The sequence below is a fragment of the Syngnathoides biaculeatus genome, chromosome 5 (genome assembly GCF_019802595.1).
Source record: "Syngnathoides biaculeatus isolate LvHL_M chromosome 5, ASM1980259v1, whole genome shotgun sequence".
NCBI lineage: Eukaryota > Metazoa > Chordata > Actinopteri > Syngnathiformes > Syngnathidae > Syngnathoides > Syngnathoides biaculeatus.
The window spans coordinates 12226675-12252531 of record NC_084644.1 but is presented as its reverse complement, the minus strand read 5'-3'; the positions used below and the strand labels follow the sequence as shown (position 1 = coordinate 12252531).

General features: G+C 41.0%; 1 protein-coding gene and 1 non-coding gene across 2 annotated transcripts; both read left to right on the top strand.

The window, feature by feature from the left end:
* The first annotated feature begins 3752 nt into the window (after nt 1-3752).
* ifnlr1 (interferon lambda receptor 1) lies at nt 3753-17805 on the top strand. The gene is made up of 7 exons (XM_061820915.1): nt 3753-3934; nt 5249-5375; nt 7389-7561; nt 7635-7819; nt 9127-9268; nt 12906-13036; nt 15231-17805. The coding sequence occupies exons 1-7, from the start codon at nt 3892-3894 to the stop codon at nt 16095-16097; spliced, it is 1668 nt and encodes a 555-aa protein (XP_061676899.1). The 5' UTR covers nt 3753-3891; the 3' UTR covers nt 16098-17805.
* On the top strand, nt 16608-16679 carry trnaq-uug (transfer RNA glutamine (anticodon UUG)). The gene has a single exon. It is a non-coding gene; the product is annotated as a tRNA-Gln (tRNA).
* Nucleotides 17806-25857: the final 8052 nt, after the last annotated feature.

Genomic DNA, 25857 nt, shown 5'->3' with positions numbered 1-25857 from the left:
AACCAGTTCAATCTGTAGGCCGGTCCCAAGCCCGGATAAATGCAGAGAGTTGTGTCAGGAAGGGCATCTGGCGTAAAAACTGTGCCAAACAAATATGAGCGTTCATCTAAAGAATCCCATTCCGGATCGGTCGTGACCCGGGTTAACAACGCCCACCCCCGGCACTGCTAACCTGCAGGGCGTCGGTGGAAATTCAGCTACTGTGAGTCAAAGACAAAGAAGAGGAAGAAACCGGATCCATTGTCAGAAGAAAAAGAGGAATGCACAGAGCCTACTGAGTGTAGGGACTTTGAATGTTGGGACTATGACAGGAAAAGCTCAGGAGTTGGTTGACATGATGATTAGGAGAAAGGTTGATATTCGGTGCATCCAAGAGAGCAGGTGTAAGGGTAGTAAGGCTAGAAGTTTGGGAGCAGGGTTTAAATTATTCTACCACGGAGTAGATGGGAAGAGAAATGGAGTAGGGGTTATTTTAAAGGAAGAGCTGGCTAAGAATGTCTTGGAGGTGAAAAGAGTATCAGATCGAGTGATGGGACTAAAATTTGAAATTGAGGGTGTTATGTATAATGTGGTTAGCGGCTATGCCCCACAGGTAGGATGTGACCTAGAGTTGAAAGAGAAATTCTGGAAGGAACTTGATGAAGTAGTTCTGAGCATCCCAGACAGTGAGAGAGTTGTGATTGGTGCAGATTGTAATGGACATATTGGTAAAGGAAACAGGGGCGATGAAGAAGTGATGGGTAAGTACGGCATCCAGGAAAGGAACTTTGAGGGACAGATGGTGGTGGACTTTGCAAAAAGGATGGAGATGGCTGTAGTGAACACTTATTTCCAGAAGAGGGAGGAACATATAGTGACCTACAAGAGCGGGGGTAGAACCACGGAGGTAGATTATATTTTGTGCAGACGATGTAATCTGAAGGAGGTTACTGACTGTAAAGTAGTGGTAGGGGAGAGTGTAGCTCGACAGCATAGGATGGTCGTGTGTAGGATGACTCTGGTGGTGGGTAGGAAGATTAAGAAGACAAAGGTAGAGCAGAGAACCATGTGGTGGAAGCTGAGAAAGGAAGAATGTCGTGCGGCCTTCCGGAAAGAGGTGAGACAGGCTCTCGATGGACAACCGAAGCTCCCGGAAGACTGGACGACGACAGCCAAGGTGATCAGAGAGACAGGCAGGAGAGTACTTGGTGTGTCATCTGGTAGGAAAGGGGAGAAGGAGACTTGGTGGTGGAACCCCAAAATACAGGGAGTCATACAAGGAAAGAGAGTAGCGAAGAAGAAGTGGGATACTGAGAGGACTGAGGAGAGGCGAAAGGAGTACATCGAGATGCGACGTAGGGCAAAGGTAGAGGTGGCAAAGGCTAAACAAGAGGCATATGAAGACATGTACACCAGGTTGGACACGAAAGAAGGAGAAAAGGATCTCTACAGGTTGGCCAGACAGAGGGATAGAGATGGGGAAGGATGTGCAGCAGGTAAGGGTGATTAAGGATAGAGATGGAAATGTGTTGACTGGTGCCAGTTGTGTGCTAAATAGATGGAAAGAATACTTTGAGAAGTTGATGAATGAAGAAAATGAGAGAGAAGGAAGAGTTGAAGAGGCAAGAGTGAAGGACCAGGAAGTGGAAATGATTACTAAGGGGGAAGTCAGAAAGGCACTACAAAGGATGAAAAATGGAAAGGCAGTTGGTCCTGATGACATACCGGTAGAGGTATGGAAGCAATTTGGAGAGATGGCTGTGGAGTTTTTGACCAACTTATTCAACAGAATACTAGCAGGCGAAAAGATGCCTGAAGAATGGAGGAAAAGTGTTCTAGTTCCCATTTTTAAGAACAAAGGGGATGTTCAGAGCTGTGGGAACTATAGAGGAATAAAGTTGATGAGCCACACAATGAAGTTATGGGAAAGAGTAGTGGAGGCTAGACTCAGGACAGAAGTAAGTATCTGCGAGCAACAGTATGGTTTCATGCCTAGAAGGAGTACCACAGATGCATTATTTGCCTTGAGGATGCTTGTGGAAAAGTACAGAGAAGGTCAGAAGGAGCTACATTGTGTCTTTGTGGATCTAGAGAAAGCCTATGACAGAGTACCAAGAGAGGAACTGTGGTACTGCATGCGTAAGTCTGGTGTGGCAGAGAAGTATGTTAAAATAGTACAGGACATGTATGATGGCAGCAGAACAATGGTGAGGTGTGCCTTAGGTGTGACAGAGGAATTTAAGGTGGAGGTGGGACTGCATCAGGGATCAGCTCTGAGGCCCTTCCTTTTTGCAGTGGTAATGGATAGGCTGACAGATGAGGTTAGACTGGAATCCCCTTGAACCATGATGTTCGCAGATGATATTGTGATATGCAGTGAAAGCAGGGAGCATGCAGAGGAACAATTGGAAAGATGGAGACATGCACTGGAAAGGAGAGGAATGAAGATTAGCCGAAGTAAAACAGAATATATGTGCGTGAATGAGAAAAGTGGAGGGGGAAGAATGAGGCTACAGGGAGAAGAGATAGCGAGGGTGGACGACTTCAAATATTTAGGATCAACAATCCAGAGAAATAGTGAGTGTGGTAAGGAAGTGAAGAAACGGGTCCAAGCAAGTTGGAACAGCTGGCGAAAGGTGTCTGGTGTGTTATGTGACAGAAGAGTCTCTGCTAGGATGAAGGGCAAAGTTTACAAAACAGTGGTGAGGCCGGCCATGATGTACGGATTAGAGACGGTGGCACTGAAGAAACAACAGGAAGCAGAAAGGGAGGTGGCAGAAATGAAGATGTTGAGGTTCTTGCAGGTTGGATAGGATTAGAAATGAGCTCATTAAAGGGACAGCCAAAGTTGGATGTTTTGGAGACAAGATTCGAGAGAGCAGACTTTGATGGTTTGGACATGTTCAGAGGCGAGAGAGTGAGTATATTGGTAGAAGGATGCTGAGGATGGAGCTCCCAGGCAAAAGAGCGAGAGGAAGACCAAAGAGAAGGTTTATGGATGTGGTGAGGGAAGACATGAGGGCAGTTGGGGTTAGAGAGGAAGATGCAGGAGAGAGGCTAAGATGGCAAAAGATGACACGCTGTGGCGACCCCTAACGGGACAAGCCGAAAGAAAAAGAAGAAGAGTAACCACCACTGCACTCATCTCCATTCTGGTGACCCTAAAACCTCCTACCCCAATCCTAATTGTAAAAGGTAAGGATTTGCCATACTCTCAATAAGGATCAGGGCAAAGATAGAACAGAATACTAACGTATGTTACCCTAACTCTGTACCAAACACCTAACCTATACCTAACCTCAACTTTCAAATACCACCAACCTCAGTGTGGAAGTCACTTTCCCCAACACGTTTTTCATGTTACCAACGCAAGAGTGACTACAGTATGCCGTGTGATAACAAAAGGTACATAGTACAGTAAATACGAGAGCGTGCACGTATGAAAACTCGAAAAACATGCCCAAGGCATACCGTATCTTACATTTCATCTTTCACTTTCTCTTTCTGGAGGATAATGATGGGGTGGGCAGGTTGATTGGGGATGTGTGTGTGTGCGTGTGTGTGTGTGGGGGGGGGGGGGGGGGCCTTCATGCTCTAACTGGATGACCTCCAGGGAGGGTTAGAGTTATGCTTAAGACAACCAGAGAGAGAATGACTCACAAGGAGGCAGAGGAGGAATAAAAAGGGGCGGAACAACCAGCGAATAGAATAACAGGAAGTAAGGTGATAAAGGTACAGCTGCACACCTGAGCAAGAACACTCCTTTTACCTGAGCGCAGCGGGGATGGTCAGCAACAGTGGCGTGAAACCCGAGGCGACTTTTAACTCTTACTCTGGTGTCATGGAACACTTTGGAGGACAGTTATTGGCAGTGCTTTAACTAATATCCCTAAAAAAAAAAAAAAAAAAAAGATGTGGTCTGTCGCGGTCATTTTTCTGCTTCTCTTCTGCTATGGTGAGTGGGTGTTTGTATTCTGTGTCATACATTCTGATCATTTTCAATCAAAAAAAAAAAAAAAAAAATCAACAAGCAACTGCTGATTATGTTTGTTTTTCTAATTTTACAAAAAGCAAAATGCGTGGTTTTACTAGCAAAGAAATCATTTTGACAAGCCGCGGATGGGGAAAAACACCTTTTATGATCAACTTTTTAACCTGATGTGATATTGATTAACTCATTACACGGCTAATAAAAATGGCTAATTGTCCAAATGGACTGAACCAATCTTTTGTCTCGCTCACCTACGGCCGACTGCGAGGGCGATAACATTTAACGGCAACGCGCCCCCGGCCCGTTTTAACAATGTGCTGTTGTGAATGGAAGACTTCTTCAATAAACGCTTACAGCACATGAAGTGTATGGCTCACAGCAGTTTACATGAGACGAGAGAAGCAAAAGAAAAATTATTTTGCGTTTCAGCTGAGGTGGCAAGAGTACTTCAGTCCTGTATGCAAGAAAAAATACAAATATTTGTGTGAAAAAAAATGATAAAAGGAGAAGTTTTGATTCAAGTCCCTATACAAATTTGCAACAGCTTTAATATAATCGACAATTTTTAGTCCAGAGTATCATTTTCTGAAAGTATCAGATTTTTCTCTGCAAAATTTTATTTGGTCCAGAGAGGGTTAGTCTGCTCATGATAGAAATTGTAAAAAATACTTGACCTGTGTGTGTTTTTTCAGGATAGTCTGATATTTTTTTTAAAGACACAATGTATTTGCCACGAATCATTCTCAAAACTGAGAAGGCATATAATTGTCTTCAATGAAGTTATAGATGATATCTTTCATCTTTGATTTTGTAACATGGAGCCTTGTGTTTCCATTACAAAGTATTTAGAAGCCCAAACCAAATGAAAATGCTCTGTATATTTACCACAACCGGAATAAATGGGACAAATCCGAATGCAATTTCTTTTGGATTGACAGGGGTGGAATATTGCGATCGGAAGTTAATTTTTGGCGTGTAAACCATAAATTGGAATGACGTGGCTTACTCGAGAAAAACGTGCAATGTTACTGATTAATCATGTTTGTATGAAGCAAAGGTCACCGACGGTGTACTGGTACACTCACCTGAATTGTTGCACGCAACGTAGGATCGGCTCCCACTCAGTGACGATGTGACTCCGTTCAGGGTGTAGTCTGCCTTTCCCCCGAAGTCGGATGGGACAGAGAATGAGAATGCTTGGCTGTTCGAAGCAAGGAAAGACATAACCATCCAGACAAATGACAAAAATCGACCTTGCCTCCTTTTGTCTCCCGCCAGCTTGCCTTTCCACCGGCAACGGCAAAGTCTACTTTAACTCCAAGAACTTTTTCAACGTGCTCCACTGGGACGCGAGGGAATCTTCGCACCCTGACCAAAAGGTCTTCTACAGCGTCCAGTACAAGAGGTTTGGAACCGGGAATATGAATATTGCATGACGCACACGGATGGACAGTATGTATAGATTCATAAGGAGCAGTCGATAAAAGTCGAGTAAAGAACGCGTTAGTTCATGGTGCAATGGAGCAATTTTGAAGGTACCTTAAAAACAATGGCGCAATCAATGTCGCTCAGAGTAGACTACGATTTTGGCGGTCTCAGACAAAAGATACATAATCACAAGAAAGGCCAAATATGGGAGCTCTAAAAAAATAGTAGAACAGTAAATCCCAAGTAAAATATGCTAAAGATTGCCTATCTTGTGTAACTAGAAACAGATTTAATGGCACGATGCCATTAAAAAACCTCAATCTGTTGGCACTAAATTATCCAATAAAAAGAAAGACTTTCAAGCATACAAAATAATATGCACAATAAGATGAAGAACAGAAACATCGAGTAACAAAGCTTGAATATTTTGTTTATCATATCCCAATACCTTCTTGGGATATGAATGATGCAGACAAGTGTAACAGTGTGACAGTGTGAATAGTAAATTATGATGCGACAATAAGATTAATGATGGGATATGTTCCTGCTTGTTATTGGCTAAATCAGACGAGTGCAACAGAAGCTGCGTAATATACTACACTGCACTTTGTATTTTTTAACCCATTCATGGGCAGGGTGGCAATTTTTTGCCTTATTGAGATAAAAGTCTCCTAACAGGCCACAATCAAGGAAATAACACTTCTTTTTCATTTATGGTTAAGTTACATGTTAACTTTACTAATTTATAATCTTGTCCAAAAAACTTGTCGCTGCCCGCGAGAGGGTACTTGGGTTTTCTTAGTCGATCGTCCCAAGAACCAGAATCAGAATCAGATTAAAAGACTTAAATATTTTGATATACTGAAGGATATAATGCGTGAAAATCATGATGTCCACAAAATGGGACGCTGCCCACGAATAGGTTTTGATGTATTGTTCATGCTGCACTGATATTCGCGTTTGCATCATGCATTTTCTAATGCATTGTGTTTGTTCAGAAACTGAGAGACAGTTAGTAGTTCAGGCATATCAGGAAAAAAAAATAAAAAATGACAAGAAGACATTATCTCACAATTTGCATCAATTTATACAGAGGCTGTCATATGTTGTGTAATAATGCGAAGTATGAGGAAAATGTCAACTTGTCAAGAACCTCCCTGATACTATCTTCCAAATCACGTCTAACAAGGCTACTTAAAAAGGTGACAGAGTTGAATTAACGCGTGTCAGCATTTAACTTTAACCAGCTTTCAAAGTACACACATACCAATGTTTAATATCTGAACAAATGTTTACAACGACAGCGATGTTGGACATGACCATTGAAAAAAATGCTGCCTTTCTTGTATATGCAACCAGTTGGGCCGCTATTTGTGTCTGTCAGCGTCTTTTGACAGCTTCCTGATTCGCTGTCATTATGTTTTGCAATTATCAGCTCTGATTGTTTTCCAAAGCAGATCCGGGAGGGCGTGGGGGGGTGGATCTGGGGGGTTGGAGGGATTAATCATAACAGACCCCACACTACAGGTTAATCCCTCGGGGTAATCTTTCTGAGAGATCTGACAATCAGACATTTGCTGACTTTGAATGTAAACAAGTCAAAAACAGCTCAAATTTGGATGTGTAATCCACTAATTACTTTGTTCACGTAATTACTAAATTCTCGGTTTTGACCACACACACGTGAGGATTTTGGTTATATATTGAACAGGTTTAACATTGAGGAGGAAAAAAAAAAAGTACATCTTTACTGAATTTGACAGCAATGGTGGGAAAATTGTCTCTAATTGTCACTATGTGTTTACCCCGCTTTAAACAAGTCTGCCCCGACCATTTTATTGAAAAAATCAAATAGTTTTGCCTTATTTTGCTTACAAGAGAAGGGAAATGCTCAAAGTTTTACTGACAGTCAATGACTGATCAGCCAAACACAACTAAATTTATAATCAACCAATTTATAATTTGATTTTGTACACTCAAATGGTTTCAGGTATGAAGATGGTGAGACTTACCAGGAGAAGCGCGAATGTCAGAATATCATCGCGCTTAACTGCAACCTGACGGCAGAAACACCGTCGCTCCCGGACGTTTACTACCAGGCGCGCGTGTACGCCAACGGGCAGGTACACGGATGCAGCAAGAGGTTCAAACCCATCGCGCACAGTAAGTAACGACATTCGCAAAGGAGACTTGTACCTGACGGGTGTTGAACGACTGTTATTCTGTGTCCTTGCAGCGACTCTGGGTCGAGCCAATGTGTCTACAGGCGTGACCCCGACGTCCTTGGACATCAGGGCTGAGGTTCCGCTGGGACCGGACGGCGTCTCCCTGGCGGATATCATCAGGAGGAGCAAAAAAGGGCATGTCAATACTTCCATTCAATACACCTTCAACCTCACCTCCCCCGAGTGGGCTGTACAGGTACAGTAAATACAGTAAACCCGAACGACCTACTTGAAAGTTTGCTAGTCACTCCTTCCCCACCAGTGGTTCCTTAACTTGACTTTATCTGTTCATCGATCAAGGTCGTAACTGAAGTTTACTCGTGTATAGCATCAAATCAGTTTACCACACTGAAATGAACTCAAATACCAATCCATTCGAGTCCTGCAAAAAAGGAAAAAAATTAATCCCTCATTTTTTTGTTACCTTTTTAATGAAGAAAAAAAATCTGTATTAAGAACAAAATTAATGCAAGAGAATGTAAACACATTGTATGTATTTATATCATATGTGTTGATATGTGACTTTCAGGGGCGTGGCCTTGTAAGTGTTGGCTTAGTTCAGGGGTGCCCAGACTTTTTTACCCCAAGATCTACTTCTCAATCATCCAGCCTCTCCTCCAATCGATGGGGGCTGACGTTTTTTTTTGTTGTTTTTTTTAACAATGACCAATGATGAAATACAATGACCAAGTCACAAACATCTACCCACTACAAAAATGCAAAACATATTTATTTTACAGTATATTGAGGAGTCTTTATGTGTAAATGTATGTTTGTGTGCCTTGCATAACCGCATGAGCTAATATTGCACAACCCAACATAATTAACTTTAAACATTTTTTGTAACTATCTGATTTCACGTTGATGATCACTAAACACCATACGCATGAAAATCCATACCTGCAGCCATGGCTTCACAGGGCCGTGTAACTGTACTCCTTTACAGCTGCAGAGATTTTATTGAAGATAATATTTCCGCCTTATTTTAAAAGATCGGAAGAACGAGTCAGCTAAGCCTCTTTTACCATCTCTCCGTCTTGGAAGGACTTCTTGTTATTAACGATGTGACGAACCCGGAACGAAGCTTCGGTGGCGGCTTTCGCTGTTGAACACTGATGTGTGAAAAGTAACTGCTGTGCGGCTGATTGGGATTTTAGTTTGTTCGCTTTTTTCATTCTCAGGTCGCTTTTTGGCTGAATGTCGGTGTCGTATTTGTAATAAACTCAAAATAGTGGGGGAACTGGCTGACTGGCGTGTTTTGCTGTACTCAGTGTCGTTGTTTGCACATGCGCAGTGAGATAAAGGTCAGAAAAATACGGCTGACGTCTTTTTTTCTGTGGGCACGCCATCGCGATCGACCAAGACTGCCTCATGATCGACGCGTTGAGCGCCCCTGTTCTAAACATTTTGCAGTGTGTCAATTACAAGCGTTTACAGTAGCTACTGGATTGAAAATTTTAATGAAAAAATCATGTCGTCGTCCCCCCCCCAATGTGTCTCTAGCACCACAGTAGCCTATCTGCTCACCTTGTCATCAACTTGAAATCCGACCAAAGCAAGTACTGCGGCTACGTCGTCTACAAGCCTTTGTGTGAGTGGGGGCGCCCAGACAGTGAGAAGGCCACATTCTGTGTAACATTACCAGGTGAGCACATGAGCGGTTAATTCCTCATAGGATATGAAGTTAAAAAACAAAACATGTTGGTTGACAACTTCTTATGGTTCACAAGGTTCCGTTACGAGTCTCCATACAAACCTTTCTAGGTGAAGTTTGGATGTTTGTCATCCTCACAAAACAAAACAGAGCATATATAATAGGGACAGGGCGTGGAAGCTCGCTCTTATTTTGAAAGGCAGCACGTGCTCTGGCATTTATTCTTTTTTTTCCCTCGTTCTTTTCAACGCTATTGCTGATACAATCAATTGGGTGTTTAAAAAATGTTCTTGGTAAAGGGGAAAAATGTATTTGAAGCGTCGGTGGAAGATCTGAGAAACACAAGAGGAAGTGATCTCGTCTAACCACCCGATAAATGTGGCTTCAAAATTAAACACACAGCCTACTTCCTGTGTTTCTCAGATCTTCCACCAACACTTAAACTGCATTTTTACGCTTTACCATGAACATTTTTAAACACCCAATTCCTTATATATGTAACGGCGTTGAAAAGAACGAAAAAAATAAATGCCAGAGCATGTGTTGCCTTTCAAAATAAGAGTGCGCTTCCACGCCCTGTCCCTATTATAGCGCACAACATCACACCATTACAGATACTTTGTTAGAATTAAGGAGGAAACAGTTTTCTGGGCATAGTATGATCGTGTCAGTGCCAAAATGTAAGTAAATGTAATAAAGTTGTAATAATGTAATTAAGTTGTCGGAGTGGGGGCGGAGGTATTTGTCTTCGGGGGGGTTTTCTGCGCCACGTAAACGGTTCTCCTGCAGTGATGCAATATGTAATTTGATGGTTTGGTGATGAAGTGCTGTCTTCACCAGGGAAAATGTAAATCATGCATTTAATGTTATTTTTATGGGGAGTCTGGGTTTTTTGAGCCCAAATAGACGGTCGCCTTGTCGTTACACCCGAGCCCTGCTCCCAGTCATCACGGTGACAAGAGCTGCACAGTTCTCAAATAATGAATACATTTGTGTTCAATGTGGGTATAAAATTCTTACTTAAATATTTTTTATAATACAGTAACTATTACCGAAATATTTCACAAGATAAATGAATAGAAAATAACCCAATGAATAGATTTGAATTTGTTTTAAATTTAGGAAAAATTACCAAATTAATTCAACAAATATGACAGGATTACAGTTCATATAAAATCATCACGGTGCTGGATCAAAGATGAGCAGCATACTTAGTGGTATTTCAACTAAAGCGTGACACAAACATGTCAGAGTCACACAGCAACCGCTTTAAGTAGTGATCCAAAACTGCATACTTTAGGACCGTTAATACGAGAAAGCAAAAGTGTCTGTGACGCTTATCCCATTGTTGACGCTAAACCTAACGTGCCAAATAATCTCATGCCTGAACGAACGTCACTGCTAACTCCAAGAATAACAATAGCTGACAAAAACAGTAGACACACCAATGCAAAAAAAAAAAAGTACATTCTAATTCCCTCAAGGAGGCTGTCGTGCAGTTCTCTGCAGAGATAAAGGGCTGATTTCGCACCGGCAAGCACTTCTGTACAGCAATCTGCTACATTCAAGAAAAGATACCAAGTAGAAATAAGTTTTTTCGTTTAGCGTTGATGGTGTTCCTCATCATTAGGCGCTCCTTTCTTTTGTCACATGCTTGGTGCAGCAAGTGGAGAACATACAGGGGTGTGGTGGGGAAGTTTTTTTTTATTTCCCCACAGACGGGTGGCCCGATGTTGGTGGTGAGGGCAGTTCTTCTTCTTTGGTAGAACTTTTGCCTTTTTTTGCCTGACTCCATGCATGAGTAGCAGGCTAGCAAGTAGCTAGTTGCAAACTTATTGTGTGGTACTTTATGACACATAGTAGTCCAGTTTATTTGCTGTTGTTGTTTGTTTCCATACATAGCTTTTTGATTAAGGGGACAGCGCCAGATATGACAACCTGTGGTTTTGTTTGGTCCAGTGTTGACTCCATATATTTTCCTCTTCGTTGGGTCCTTTTTGTAAACTACAGCTTGTGGCATTTGACTTTACCTTTTGTCACAGGCTGGCATGCTTTTCCGTGTTAGTGACTTAATGAGGCCAGCCAAAGAGGCTGTAAAATATTTATTACTGTGCTGTGTTACTTTTTTCAATCGCTGCGGGTGACAAAATGACGCACAATACAAGCTTTAGTCGGGCCGCAGTGGGTAATTTGTAAAAAGAGGTGAATAAAGAGGGCTGAGGTCAACAGAGATTTTTAGGTCTTTTGATTGAAACAGATCACAAGAATCAAGAGAGTGACGATATTACGGCTTTGTTTTTTAATCAATTAAGAGTGGCTAAAAAAATGATTTGTGACAAATGTTTGATCTTGTTCTAGCCTAGAAATCACCTTTTTACACAATTCCAAAATACTACATCTAGACTGAAAATACACACACAGGTAAAGTATTTTATTTAATGGCAAATTTAGCATTTTAAAATGTCAGCAAATCAATGGGAACTTGTTTTGCTGGAGTTCGGTGATTCCAACCCATCTTGGTACAAGCACGATGCAAGTTAAATATTTTGTGTGCAAAGGTTGGGTTTTTTTTTCCCACTGTGACAAGGTGTACAATTGGTTGAGAAATCGGCCTCACAGTTCTGAGGGTCAGGGTTCTTACCCGCCCTGTCCCAAGTGCAGTTGGCATCTTCTCTCTATGCCTGCATGTGTTTTTTTTCCAGGTAGCGTATTTTCCGCACTATATGGCGCACCTAAAAGCCTTTACTTTTCTCAAAAGCCGACGGTGCGCTTTATATATGGATCAATATTGACCCTTTAGTGCAGCTCCATCTAATGGATGCATAACGTAACATCTATTCTATGCGCTTTATAATCCAGTACGCCTTTTATATGGGATCAAATTTAAATTGGCTGTTCATTGGAGGTGCCCCTTATAGTGCGGAAAATACGGTAATACATTTTTCTCCCATCTCCCCAAAACACACACAGTAGATTGATTAAAGACTAAATTGCACATAGGTGTGAATGATTGTATGTGCTCTGTGATTGGCTGGGAACCAGTTGAGGGTGTACCCCGCCTCTCCCACAAAGTCAGCGCCGGTATGGCTGCGACTCTAGTGAGGATAAGCAGTGTGGAAAATAGATGGATGGAAGTTATCAAAACCGTTAAGTAATGTTATCAATATTACAGTATTATTGTATAGAGTGGTTATACTCATGTTTTTTTTAAATCCAAGTATCTGTATTTCTACTTTAATATAAAGTACTTTTGCTACCTTTGTATAGTATAGACAGGAAAAAAAATATTTACATTTTTATTTAAATACATTGAAGAGACTGCAGGTCAAGGTCAACACTTACGTGAAGGTGTCAAATCAATATTTCTACTTTTCGAAGACTTTTAGCCTTTTTTTGATTTGTACTTATTCTTACATGAGTACAGTGTGAGAACTTTCACTACCGCTGTATAAAATTGACAATAAAAATATCCCTTTTCTACCTCAGTACATTTCACTTTCATGAGGCTTTCTTTTTAACACATCGCTGTCCTTCTACATCTACATAGACTGTACTTAAGTACTTTTTGCCACCTGTATTTTTTTTTATTTTTTATTTGATGTGACCACCATTTTTTTCCATCCTTCAGGTGACCCTTATAAGATTTTGCCATGGCCCCTCACGAGCGCCGCCCTACTAGCAGTCGTTGTCATGTCGTCATTTGGAGTTGTGCGCGTCTACGTGAAGGGCAGGACGAACAGGAGGCTCCCGCTGTCACTGGTGAGCATGAGCACTCGTCTTCTTCCTTTGGTGTCTAAACCAGTTTGCTCAACCATTATTGTGCCAAATATTATATGTTTTCCAATATTAAAGTTTCACGGTGCACTGTTGGACAAAATTGTCACAAAAAGTGGAGACAAGTGTTCATGATGTAGCTTTTGAAAATATGATGACGATTTCATTCTTCTGTCTGTCACTGTATGTTGCTGTCTTACATAGTTGAACAGATTTTTTTGTAAGATGTAAACAGTTTCACGTGAAGTGAAAATGTTCATTGCAGTCGCACGCTTGTTGATTTATGGCATGGCACACCAGGAAGGAATCACTGGTCTAAAATAAACACCAGGAAATGTGTCAAAACTAGAAACTCGGGCAAAGAGTTGACGACATTGAAAGACTATGTAAATACTGTATGTGGTTTTAGTCATTACCCACAGTAGTTTGGTGACTCACAAGGCCTTTTATGTGGTGACATATTTGTGTATGAAGGAAACACAGTAGAAGAATTTCCTTTTCTAACAAACAACTAGACAACTAGAACAACATTCAGTTAACCACACAACTCCACGAAAGTCACTGTACAAGTTGGTAGCTCAACTTACACATGACCTGACTAGTTTTTCAACATACGACCCGTAGCTCATTGGACATTTTTACTTTGAGTTGTGAGCAAATACTTGAGTTATGACTATAAAATGATGGCAGCGAACTTCCCACCCAGCATTAGATGGTGGAAAATTTCTACAAAAAAAGAGACCATGTCCTTGCTTCAAGACGTTTATTGTGATTTCCAGTTGAATTTTAAACATCAAAGGAGAATTACACGTACCATATACAGTGATGCGTCGGTTCTTGACCACAATCTGTTCCAGAAAACGGTTTGAGAAGTGATTTGTTCGAAAACCGAATCAATGTCTCCGATTACAATGAATGGAAAAAGAAATAATGCGTTCCAAGCCTAAAAAATTGGGCTTTTTAAAGCATTTTTTTTAGCTTTTCCTGATAATAAACTGCAGAGTAGAAATGCATGTATAATAGATATATATGTTTAAATACTTTGTATAATAAAATAATTTAAGAAATATATTTATTTTTTACTTAAAATGTATGCTTTAGTAGTAGAGTACACTCGGCTGGGAGTGCATTGCCGTATCTGTAGCGACTGTAGCGAATATGCTATTTCCGATTTTGTCTGGGGCGTTGGAGTACCGATTTTTGTTGAAAAAAAATCTTTTAATTTGAAAACCGATTTGTTCAATAACGTGGACGTTCGAGAACCGACACTTTACTGTATTTAACTGCACACCAAAATTTACGAAAGTCTGCGTGTTTAATGCTAACATACAGTATAGGCAAACTAACTAAAACTTCAATGTTGCATTGGTAGACAGAGCGTTTAACAATACTCAAAGGCATATCTTTGGCATCGGATGGTTACGGAAGATAATATCGTTCCAGCTTACAGAGTCACTGAGTTGCGAAACTTCATGTGTTACGTATATCTGTATTATACTCCCTCCTGGTGGCCAAGGCACTCATACTTTAATGAGCACAATGTCAATGGGCAATGAAGCATGAAATCATGCGCAAACTGTTTAATTCTTAACATTCTATTTAACCATGTTAATACTGCACGTTTTATAAAATAAAGTACAGATAAAGACAGAGGGATCACAAAGCTGACCAAAACTCATATTTCAAAGCTGTGTAAGGGAAACAGGCTCAAATTCAGGCCGGTTAGTCTACGTGGACGCAAGTCTTAGACTACTGTAGCTCTTTGTGAGCGTTTTCATTCTTTATTTGTCCCTTTGACTGTTTGCACAATGTAATGAACACGTGTTTATACTGTACATCAGCAACTGTGTCTCTTTTTCACTGTACTCAAGCTGCCGCGTATCTGAAATTTGCTTATGAATTCAATTTTGCTCACAGCACAAACATTTTTAAACCAAGATCAAGCAAGAAAACATGGGAGTCTCGTCAGTGAGGTAAATCTGTGAATAGCAAACCACAAGTAGGCAGGAGTTTACATGTTTACTGAGGGATAGCTACAGTATATAGCCAGACTATAGTTAGCTAATCCAGCTAGTTAGCTAGATCGATACATTCAAAGATGCTGTAGATACTTTATCCAACAACAAGGGAAATTGACTTCTCTGAATGTGTCCTCTGATTTTTATTTTTTTTTAAACAGGAATTAGATACTCCAAGAGAACTGCCGAATATCCAGCATCCACCAGAGAGGAATCTGGTTATTTCCAGTGTGATGATGGAGGCTCAAAATGAGCAAATTTTTGTGTACAATTACGCACGTGTACGTCCTAAGCCAAACGGGGCTCGTGTTGGACCTCTTGGAAACTATTCCACGCAAAACATTCCTTGCCAACCCTGGCTTGGTACTACGGGTTCATCAGTGGAGAGGCCGAATAGCCAGGCATCCAGCAGCCAGGTTTCTGTTGTCTACAGTTCCGTGGTGCCAGCGGTTCCGACAGAACAGAACAAGCTCCCGAGGGTCCTCGTAGAGGACGAGGAAAAAATATCATTTCTCACACAACACACACCCTGCATGGACATCAATTCAGGTGGACAGATGCACTTGCAAACGGTGCGAGACGCCAATGGAGAACTTAAGTTGACATCCCTCGCTTTCCAGGAAGAGAGCTGTCCTGTGGGAAAACCCCTTCTCTCAGAACTCTATGAATCTGAAGAGGAGGCCTCAGTTTTAGCTCTGCTGAAGCGCCTGGATAGCTCTGAATCGTCAGACTCCGGGTGTGTCGAGGGGACCCAAAACACGCCGACCCTGACTGACTGTAACCCAACTCACTTGGCGCCTTTTGGAACTTACCTGAGCAATAATGTACCAGCCTTAGTGGCCAATCCGGCATCAGGGTACAAACAGAATTGGATGCCGCTAGACCCCACGCCAAACAAAAATCAGGACTACATGAGGAGAACCCACCCTTGGACTTTTCCTGGAGAAGCCGAGGACAGGGAGTTTAACGAGTATGAAGGATCAGGACAAATATTTCTTGAAGATTGGGTGTTGCAAATACAACAGTAATCCTTTACTGTTTTCACAATGTCCTACATATATATGATGGAGCTAATTCTGTTCATGTATCTTTCAGTGAGGTTTGAGCTCGAAGAACTACAAACCAAGAACCTTACATTTCAGCCACTCCAGGACTAAAGTGTCTTCTGATTGACTGGCAACCAGTTTATTTTACGTGCCCTGTCATTGACTCGTGACAAGTCCGTTTGTCTTTATGTGCCTCGCAACTTCACTGGCGACCAGTCCACGGTGTATGCCACCTTTTGCCCAAAGTCCACTTGGCTCCCTTTCTCCCGCAACCCCAATGAGGATAAGCACTATACAAACTAGACTGATGGTTTATTGACTCTGCAGAATCACAATAGTGCTTTTATTTTAAATCGGTAGAACTTTATGAAATTATTTTCCCTTCTATAAATCAAGACAAAGAAGTGACAGAAATGTTTGACAGGGATAGCCAAGGATTGACTGGGTTTGTGGTGATGAAAAATTTGGGGAGTTTATGTTAACTTTGAGGGGTCACTGATGGTGTAGTGGTACACACGCCCGCCTTTGGTGCGGGTAGTGCAGGATCGATTCCTGCTCAGTGATGGTATCGATATCTGCCTTGCGACTGACTGGCGACCAATTCAGGGTGTAGTCTGCCTTTCGCGCGAAGCTAGCTGGGATAGGTTCCATCCTTCCTGCTACCCTTGTGAGGATAACCAGCTTGGATAATGACATGACATGTTAACATTGCAAAACCCTGGAGGTGTTCCGTTCTTACAGCAGAAACTTAAACGAAAATTTGTATGTAACTCCGAATGTGCCGTAGTCTATTAACAACCTACACTAACTGAATATGAAAGGCAGAATTCCTGTAAATATTTGTATGAAAAAGACATATTGGTCAAAAACATAAAAGAAACTAAAAAAACTAAGTTTGACGGTGACTGAGAAGTACCTTCTTGTGTAGTGTGATCACATTTTCTTAGTGTGTGCTGTTCGTCGACTCAGAATCAGCACTCACTGTGTGCTGCTTTAGTTTTTGTGAATACAGGGCAGATGAGCGAAAAGTGGAGTTTGTTCCATAATAAGACACTCATTTGCAACATTAAAAAACAACATATCAATGCAATCTCCTTCAACCCTGTGGACTTGTTATTATTCAACTATAAGAGATAAACAGTTAGGTCACAAGAACGAAAGGGTAAAAATTACCAAATAGGTTCTCCAGTCTGACTGATTAATATATTTTTTCACATAATTTACATATTTCTGTATTCATTAATCAAAATGCATTAAAAAGAAATTAATCTGTTTACAATTGGCACTGCGGACTGGTTTGTTCTCCTCACTGTTTGATGTTCCCACAGCCCTGGTTAAATAAAGTGTGTCAACAAACTCAAAAGGGTCAAGGTTTAAGCATGGCTGATAACAAATATAGGTTACATTATCGTTCATGCACGTGTTGTAAAGTAATGATGGGAGTGCGGGCTAGATAAAACGGGGATGTGGCTCAAAGGAGAAGACTGAATCCAGGGCATAAACTGGCCACTTGTGTACATTGAAAATCTTGTTGGGTTATTTAAAATGTGTCATTTTATTTTATTTCATTGAATGATTGGATGATCAATTGAAAAATGCATACGGCATACTCTACATTTGTGAAATTGTGCTAATTATTATAAATTTAAGCATAAATCAAATAAGAGGAGAATCCATTGTTTTATCAAAATAAACAGTTTTACATATATAATGTTTTAACTTGTGAATTAATTGAATTCAATAAAAGGTTTGGCAAAGTTGTCTGTTTTTAGCTAGTGCAAATGAGCCACAACGCAAATAAGACTTTGGACTTCTGTGACAATCGGGGGGCAGCGGGGTGGTTGCGTTGAGGGGAGCAGCCACAAAGAATCGAAAATTGGGGACAAAAAAGCAAGCACCCATTAAGACAAAAATATAGATTGTATTTTCAATGCCAGAGGCAATAGCACCGAGTTCTCGAATTGCACCTGCCAATTAGTGTTTTGGACATTTCGCCAAATACAAATACAGTTCAATGGTCCCTTGAGATATGTGCCTGGTGATAAGTTCAGGCTGTACCCCGGTTCTTGCCCAGCGATAGCTGGGAGAGGCTCCAGCATGCCCACGACACTGGTTAGGACAGGAGTCGGGAACATATGGCTCGCGAGCTGTATCTGGCTCTTTTGATGGTTGCATATGGCTCGCAGAACCCTCATAATGACATACTGCACATGTGATTTCTGTCGTGGAGGCAACTAATTATGGAAACAAAGGTCGCTCAAGGAAAAAAGATGAGGAGTACTGAAGTTTTCAACAAGAATGGACAGCCTTTGTGGAGAAGGAGGCTTCTGCTGTGTGTCTTAATTCACAGATGGGGAGTATGCCAAAGCATTCGTACTCGACGTTGCCAATCAACATTTTGCCAACTTCCCCTAAAGACAAAAAAACGGATAAAAGACATGCCTTTGTCGGCAAGAACTCTTCACCATCGTACCATCATGACCCCTGTTTTAGCAGAAGATAGCTAATATATTTAGGTATTCGGGGGCTTGTGTTAAAGTTACGCTGCCTTCAACAAGCAAGAAGCAGTATCGCAGATCTGCACGGATAAACTTCTTATCCATCCAAAGATGGTCAGAAGTTGGAGTGAAGCTTCTCTCAAGATTGTCCTTTTATAGTTCTTCTCATTCAAATGCCAAGTGAAGCATTGGTCTTTCGTAAGCCACGATTGAGCAGCGGGCAGCCACAAGACGTTCAGAAGCAGCTCTGAATGTTTGTGATCAATGACTGCCGTGCTGAAACATGCTAAGGCTTCAGGAGAGATACGCAAACCCCACCAAAAGGAGTGCTAGTCCTGAGGTGGTTGTGAGGCTAAAAAAAAAAAAAAAAAAGAAAGAAAAAAAAAATCAATGAGTTAGACGTGCTTCTGGCAATCCTGTTAGAAAGGAAATTTGTCTTTGCAATTCTTTCCAAGGGATGTTTGGGTGTAAATGCTTCACTACTTTACAGATTCCATTTTTTTCAAATGTTAGACGTGTATAAATGAACAAACGAGTTATTATAAAAGTACATTTATAAAAAAGGGCAAACAATATGCAAACAAAACAACATCCACTACAAAAGAAAAAGACCAAGCTAAAAAAAAAATGTTAACAGTATTTAACCCAAATATTCGTGAGGATTAGCTTGCTTTCTCATTGTTTGAAATCGAGAAGGAAGAAGAATAACTTATCTGTTCATACCCCTTCCATTCCATTTTTATTATTGCAACATTATTTCATATCCTACTGGTGTAACAGTATATTTTATACAATACACTACATGCAATAAACTTATTAACCAAAATTATAAATATATTTATACAAGAATACTTTTAGACTGTGTGTATACAAACAGTTGTGCTCTTAACTTACTCTACACATTGTATATCAATAATTGTTCTATTGTCAATGTTATTGCATCTTAATTAACTAAACAAGACAATTAGAAGATCCTTAACCAAAAATATTACATGCTAACTTGAGATTACTTCCATTTCAATTGCGTTGGTTTTTCTTCTGATAAGTTTATTGCTCCAAAGAAATTAATTATCGACGCTGAGATCCCAGCGCATCCTGGCAACGTTGACATTTATGATGTTTTTTTTTTTATTCACTTGTCATAGGTAGATTAAAATATTAAATGGGTTGAGAAAAAAAACCGATAGTCCAATAACCTATAGTCTGCCTTTAATTTCCCATGAGCGCAGGTCTTATTAGTGCTGGCCAGTTGAACTTGGAAGTGAGCATGTATAATATTGTATGATGATGAGGTGTTACAGGTATAAGGTCAATGAGCTCTTCCTGGGATTACAGAGCTGATAAAGCTGATCTCCATGGTGGTCTAATAAAACTGAGATGTTTGTTTTTTCCTGTGATAGAGTTACAGCAGAAATAATCAAATCACAAGTCATCAAAGAATACCATAGCAAGTCATTCTGACAATGGCCACGCCTACTGCCACGTTGCATTCACAGTACGTTAAAAAAAAGGTGTTGCCTAGCCAGTCTCCAGACCTAAACCCAATAATGTCCTAATGGGAAATACCTGTGAGCGGTGACAGGTGTCACCAACGAGCGCAGTGGCCACGCCCCTCTTGGCCGTGGTCCAGCCTGGCTCATGACAGGGACGGTTTCAGAACTGAGCAGCTAGCTAATACTCCTACGTAAAAACTACAAATGAGCTTTTAATCCAAACAGTATCAAATTAAAATTGCAATTTTTTCATAAAATGTAAAATGATTACCGGTTAGTCATTGCGCATTTGTGGGTATAAATGATGGAGAATTTTACTTTTATACAATAGCCAATGCTTGATTTGACCGCAAAAAAAAAAATTGTATTCTCTTTTAGTGTTATGCCTCACTGATTCTCACTGAGAACTAAAGGTGCTCTAAGCTCAAACCAAATCACGTAATAATTGGAAGCCGCCACATAGCCGGAAGCAATCGTTTTGCCAAGTTCCGTTTTTGGCTAGTTTTGCAACAAACCCTTAATGGGGTCTCGATCGGGAGAAGACACGAAAAGCAAAGGAAGCTTTGCCAGGGAATGGATGCAAGCTACCTGGACTCTTTGGAAGTTTGGGTTTATGATTGGTTGCAGCCAGTCCAAACACGTTTCTCCACATCATGATCAGACAAAACGGCCCGATCACAGAGGGTTCCCACTCTCACTTGAGATGAAATGTATGAGGGTCTGACAAGGGAATAAATGTTTCCAGGGTGGTCAGGCCAAATGCCGCCTTTTATTCATAATACATCAGTGCCAGTAAGGAACAAGCATGAATGATTAATCGAGTCCTTTTCGACCTCATGCCGTCCACGTCGCACCTGGACAAACTCATTACGATTTTTTTTTACCTCGGTGCTCTGAAAGGGAAGACATAATGAATACTTTGGGGGAGGGCGGCGGAACTGGAGTTCAAGATACATTTCTCACTGACTATAACAGCACCTTAAAGCATAATTCCACAAAAGAACAATGTCGCAAGATGTAAATCAATTTCTCTCCGAGGCTCGTTAATTGAGCAACTCCACATTATCGACCAGATTCTCTACGATCGATTGATCGATATTTTGATTTTGACTATCGCTGGTATAGGCCAAGAAAAAGAGTTTGAAGAACTGGCATATAAAACTAAAACAGACTTTTTGAAAAAATATTGATTACGGTGGGATGACAGACTCTGTCTCCAGAATGTTCTCAACTCCTGGAACCATTTAATCAACAATTCTACACATAGCCATCTGATTTCTTGACCATCTGTTTATCAATCCATCATTTGTTATGTCCAAACCTATTGCAATCAAAGAGGGGAAAAAAATAGAAAACAGGTGGTATGGAACCAGAACTTTTTTTCCGCAGCTTTAAATAGATTTTCTCAATGAATGACAATGGACCTTTCCAACCTGTCAATCACTCGTGCAATAATAGCCAATCAGATAGCCCCATTGTCTTAACCCCTGGCTTGACACGGCCCTGCCGCGATATTGTCCCACAAGCAAAACTGATTGTCAGTAGTGTGCCCTTGGAAAATTAATGTTACAAAGAAAATGGTCCGCAGATGCGCTTGGGGAATGTGCAATTTTGATGAAAGATATCCTGCTAGGATACAAGGGGCCCAGTTGATTCATTTTCCAAAGCCTAAAACACAGTTGACGAAGTGTCTACAATGGATTAAGGCTGGCGGAAGAGCGCACGTACAACTAAATGTGGACAATATCAACAAACAAGGCTGTATGTTCGAAGGTAAGTGAGGGAGAAGTATCTTCTCTGAGTTTGATTGAATTATTATTAGTGTTTTATATATTGCAGGAGAACAACTTTCACTTTGTTAGCGTATCACTGACCTGCCGAATGAAGTGTGTAATGTTTTTGCCGAAGAGTCGGGTTCGTGATACGTAAATGGGCGACGTCACGCAAGAGAAATGTCTATTTGCCTCTTTGTATCACATCAGATTTTTAAGACAGAGCACCGGGTTTGATCACGAGCCAAGTCAAACTTTTTCATCTGGTGACTATGGTACTGACTTCAGTTAATCACCATTGTTTAAATGCACTTGTAGGAAATCGAACATAACTCACTTGTAAAGACTAGAATGATTTTACTCATGATCTTTCCAAGTGAAAAGTACTCACCCTGCTTTACATGTGCAGTATGATTCCACTATTTCATCTTGTTGGATATCAATATAAAGCTTGGGAGGCCATTTTCCTGTAACTTTGACATTGCATCCTGCTCCGTCCAAAATCTTAATTCCGTGTACACATCCTCACGTGAAATACGTGAGACTTCTCTGTAGAACTCTCTTGGACAAGTCTGACGCATTGGGCAAAAAACATACCGCAATATTATCTGGAATACGCGATAGAGAATCGACTTCAAACCTGATCTGTTCAGTCGCCATTTTGGAAGCTTGTGCGACGTGGCAACTGTAGCTAAGGGGGCGGAGCTTAAGATCGCCGGTCAAAAATGTCCACTGTTTTAATTTCCAAATTATTTTGTACAGGGAAAATAATTTGGAAATTAAATTAATTTATTTCAGTTTCCAAATGAATGCCTTACCTGTATATCTGGCAGTGCAACCCGAAACAAATTTTCATCATTGTCAGTTCGAGTCATCAGTAGTACTCAGTCCCTTTCTGTCACCCGGAAGTAACCTGTCCTTTACAAAAATTTAAAAAAAAAAAAAAAAAAAAAATCAACGTAAATCTAAATATCAGTTGTCGGACTTGGATTTTTTTCACACCGTCTCATCCAAGTCCACTCAAGTTTAATGGAAAAACTTTCTGAGAAATTAAAGATAGCCCAGGATGGACCAGGATCTCACACTAATAAAAGGTAGCCCCCCTCAGCTGCTTTGTCTTGCTAGTTATTCTTAGTCGGATAGTCATCGCTGGTGTCATGATGAGACGGGCGGGCCTGGAAACCCAAGCTCATATTGTGCGGCATATATTCCACAGGCCCACTTAAGCGCTTATAAATAACACCCCAACCTTCCATCGAGCGATGCGCCCTTCAGTGATGCCGCCGAACCAAGAAAAGCAGCATTTGAAGAGGGAAATTTTCAGAGCCGTTTAATTTCGACGCAAGCAAATGGGCCGCATGTAATTACACAAAATTTAAAAGTGTTTCCTTCTGAGTTTTCATTGGATTAATAGCGCACACTCATGTCCTAATGGAGTCTCGCAGTCGTGAATGAATTGGACAAAATAGTTTAGATGTGGAAGAATTTAAGGGGGGGGGGGGGATGAGGTAGTACTGCTATGTAATGCCATCAAACATTTTGATCACAGAGTGGTGCAGTAATCCTCTCATATTCTCGCTACCAAAGCCCTCTAAATAAAAATCTGAGTCAAGGAAGCGAAAAACAGATGTTTACATAATTAAACTATATAAAAAGACACATCTGCGAGATGAGATAATTGATGAAAACTGCCATTAGACGACTGGATGAGTGGATCCGACCGAGGTACGGCTCGTCGTTGCTGAAAATGTAGCAAAGCTGTCGGGTTTTGTCATTAAATCAAGCAAGTGGGAAAGAAAGACCGATACACGTCACATTCTCATGACTTTAAACATGTAAGGATGTAAAATGACTACCCCCACAGGAGATTAGATGCAGTGTTTTAAGTGCATTTTACCAAGACTAAATACTTTATAGATTTAAGTAAACAAGATCCTATAAAGAATATCTGCACGCTGAAAATATTACAGGAAGTTTGCTTCCCCTTTGTAAATTTGTTCAAATTACCAAAAGGACCAAGAATCGCAGTACAATGAACACATACTCCATATCCCCCCCACCTACTGCTCTGCCATTGTCAAGTCTGGATTTTGTCGAATCTCTGTGACCAAAAGTACAAAAGCTGGGTAGAAATAAACAATGCAGGCAAGAGCAACAGTAACAGCTTGAATAGACGAAATCATAATGTGAGAAAAACAGCAATTATGCTTTTAAACGCGTTTATCCGCGCTCCAGCGATTCTGACCCGTTTCGAATGTGTTATCAGGTCTTATGCGCTGTTGCTAACCATGTCACTGAGGCAGAGGATAAACCAGACTGTGTTATTTACAGAATTGAAGTATGACGAGCGCGAGAGGCTGTTAGACGTCCATTTTGACAAGAAATATGGTTAACGCCGGAATCAAAGTGTGGCGTCCCATATGTTTGGATCTTCTCTTCAAACCCCTTGGCCTTTTATTTGGACTTAGAGATGGAAAAAAATTTGAAGAAAAAGCAGGTTGATCTTTTGGAACTTAATGAACTAAGTTCTTGTGTGTTACAGAGGTCTTTAGTCAAATTCCAAATTCTACCATCTAAACTTTAGAGGCTCCACCGCATTAAATAAACGTGTTTTTTCTCTGTGAAAGCTAACAAGAGGACATGTGAAGCCCGTTGTTCTCTCGAGAGGATTCCAGCTGTTCCCATCAGCTGCTATGGTCATTCATCATCTCCCGTTGCCTCGGCCACAAGTGTTTGAATTGGACCTGGCTTCTGTTTATATATGTATATGTGTGTGTGTGTGTGTGTGTGTGTGTGTGTGTGTGTGTGTGTGTGTGTGGAACTGAGAGCTTGGGGAGGTGTCATGGGTCTATATCCGACGACTTTCCAGTCTCGGAGCATTGTGTTGCTTCATCCGGACGGACCACAAAGGGATGAGGCAGTGACAGACAGCGAGAGGTTTCAGATCCAAAGATACGTTGCGAGCCGGAGGATTCTACCCAATTCCTTGAAGAAAAGAGTGAGTGATGTCAACACGAATATGGATATTTTCTAAATAAGACATTTTTTTTCCAGTATGTTTCAGCCTTTTGTGTTCATGCTATTGTAGGTTACTGTATTAATAAACGAAACATTTTCAGAGACTCCCTGTATTTTTTTCATGGCTTTAATTATCCTTTAAAAAAAAAAAGCCACTTGATCGTTAAACCTGCTTTTCATAGGTCTTAAAAATGAAAATAACAATGCGGAAATGGACTGTAGAAAAATGGAGCAATGGGTTGAACTTTCGGGAGGTTACTCATCTTAAGCGGGTAAAACGCATTCTCTTTAGTGTTTAAAGGGAACTCCGGTGGTTTGCATTAACAATGTAGCCAGTAGGTCATGTAATATGTACTCTATGTACTCTGACAATGTAATGTTAAATCCGCTCTCGTTTAATAGTGTTTTGAGAAGATTCTTATCAACCATCACGAATTTTCAGGGGCGCTGCCATTTTCGCCGAGTCACACCTACGTGTGCGGATGTGACGTGTTACATGCCGTTCCAAACGCTGGATTACATGGGACACCATTATGCCCAGCGCTGATTTCTCAGATTTATCCTCATCTGATGAAGAAATAGCAGTACCGGTTGATCGGGAAGATGGAGGAATACTTCCATACAGATTTGAACGTGTGGCTTTAAATAATGAAGAATATTTGGATGGTTCTTCGGACGGAAATGATGCGGAGTCTGACGAGCTCACGGCTCCACCCCTTGGCGGAGCGAGCTCCACGACAAGCCCCGGAGCGAGCTCCCCGACCGAGCGAGCTCTGGGGCTCGGTGGGTAGCGAACTCACGGCTCCGCCGCTCAGCGGCATTATTTACAGCCACAGGTTCAAATCTGAATGGAAGTATTCCTCCGTCTTCCCGATCAACCGATACTGCTATTCCTTCATCAGATGAGGGTAAACACGAGAAATCATAAGAATTGTGTCCCGTGTAATCGAGCTTTTGGAAC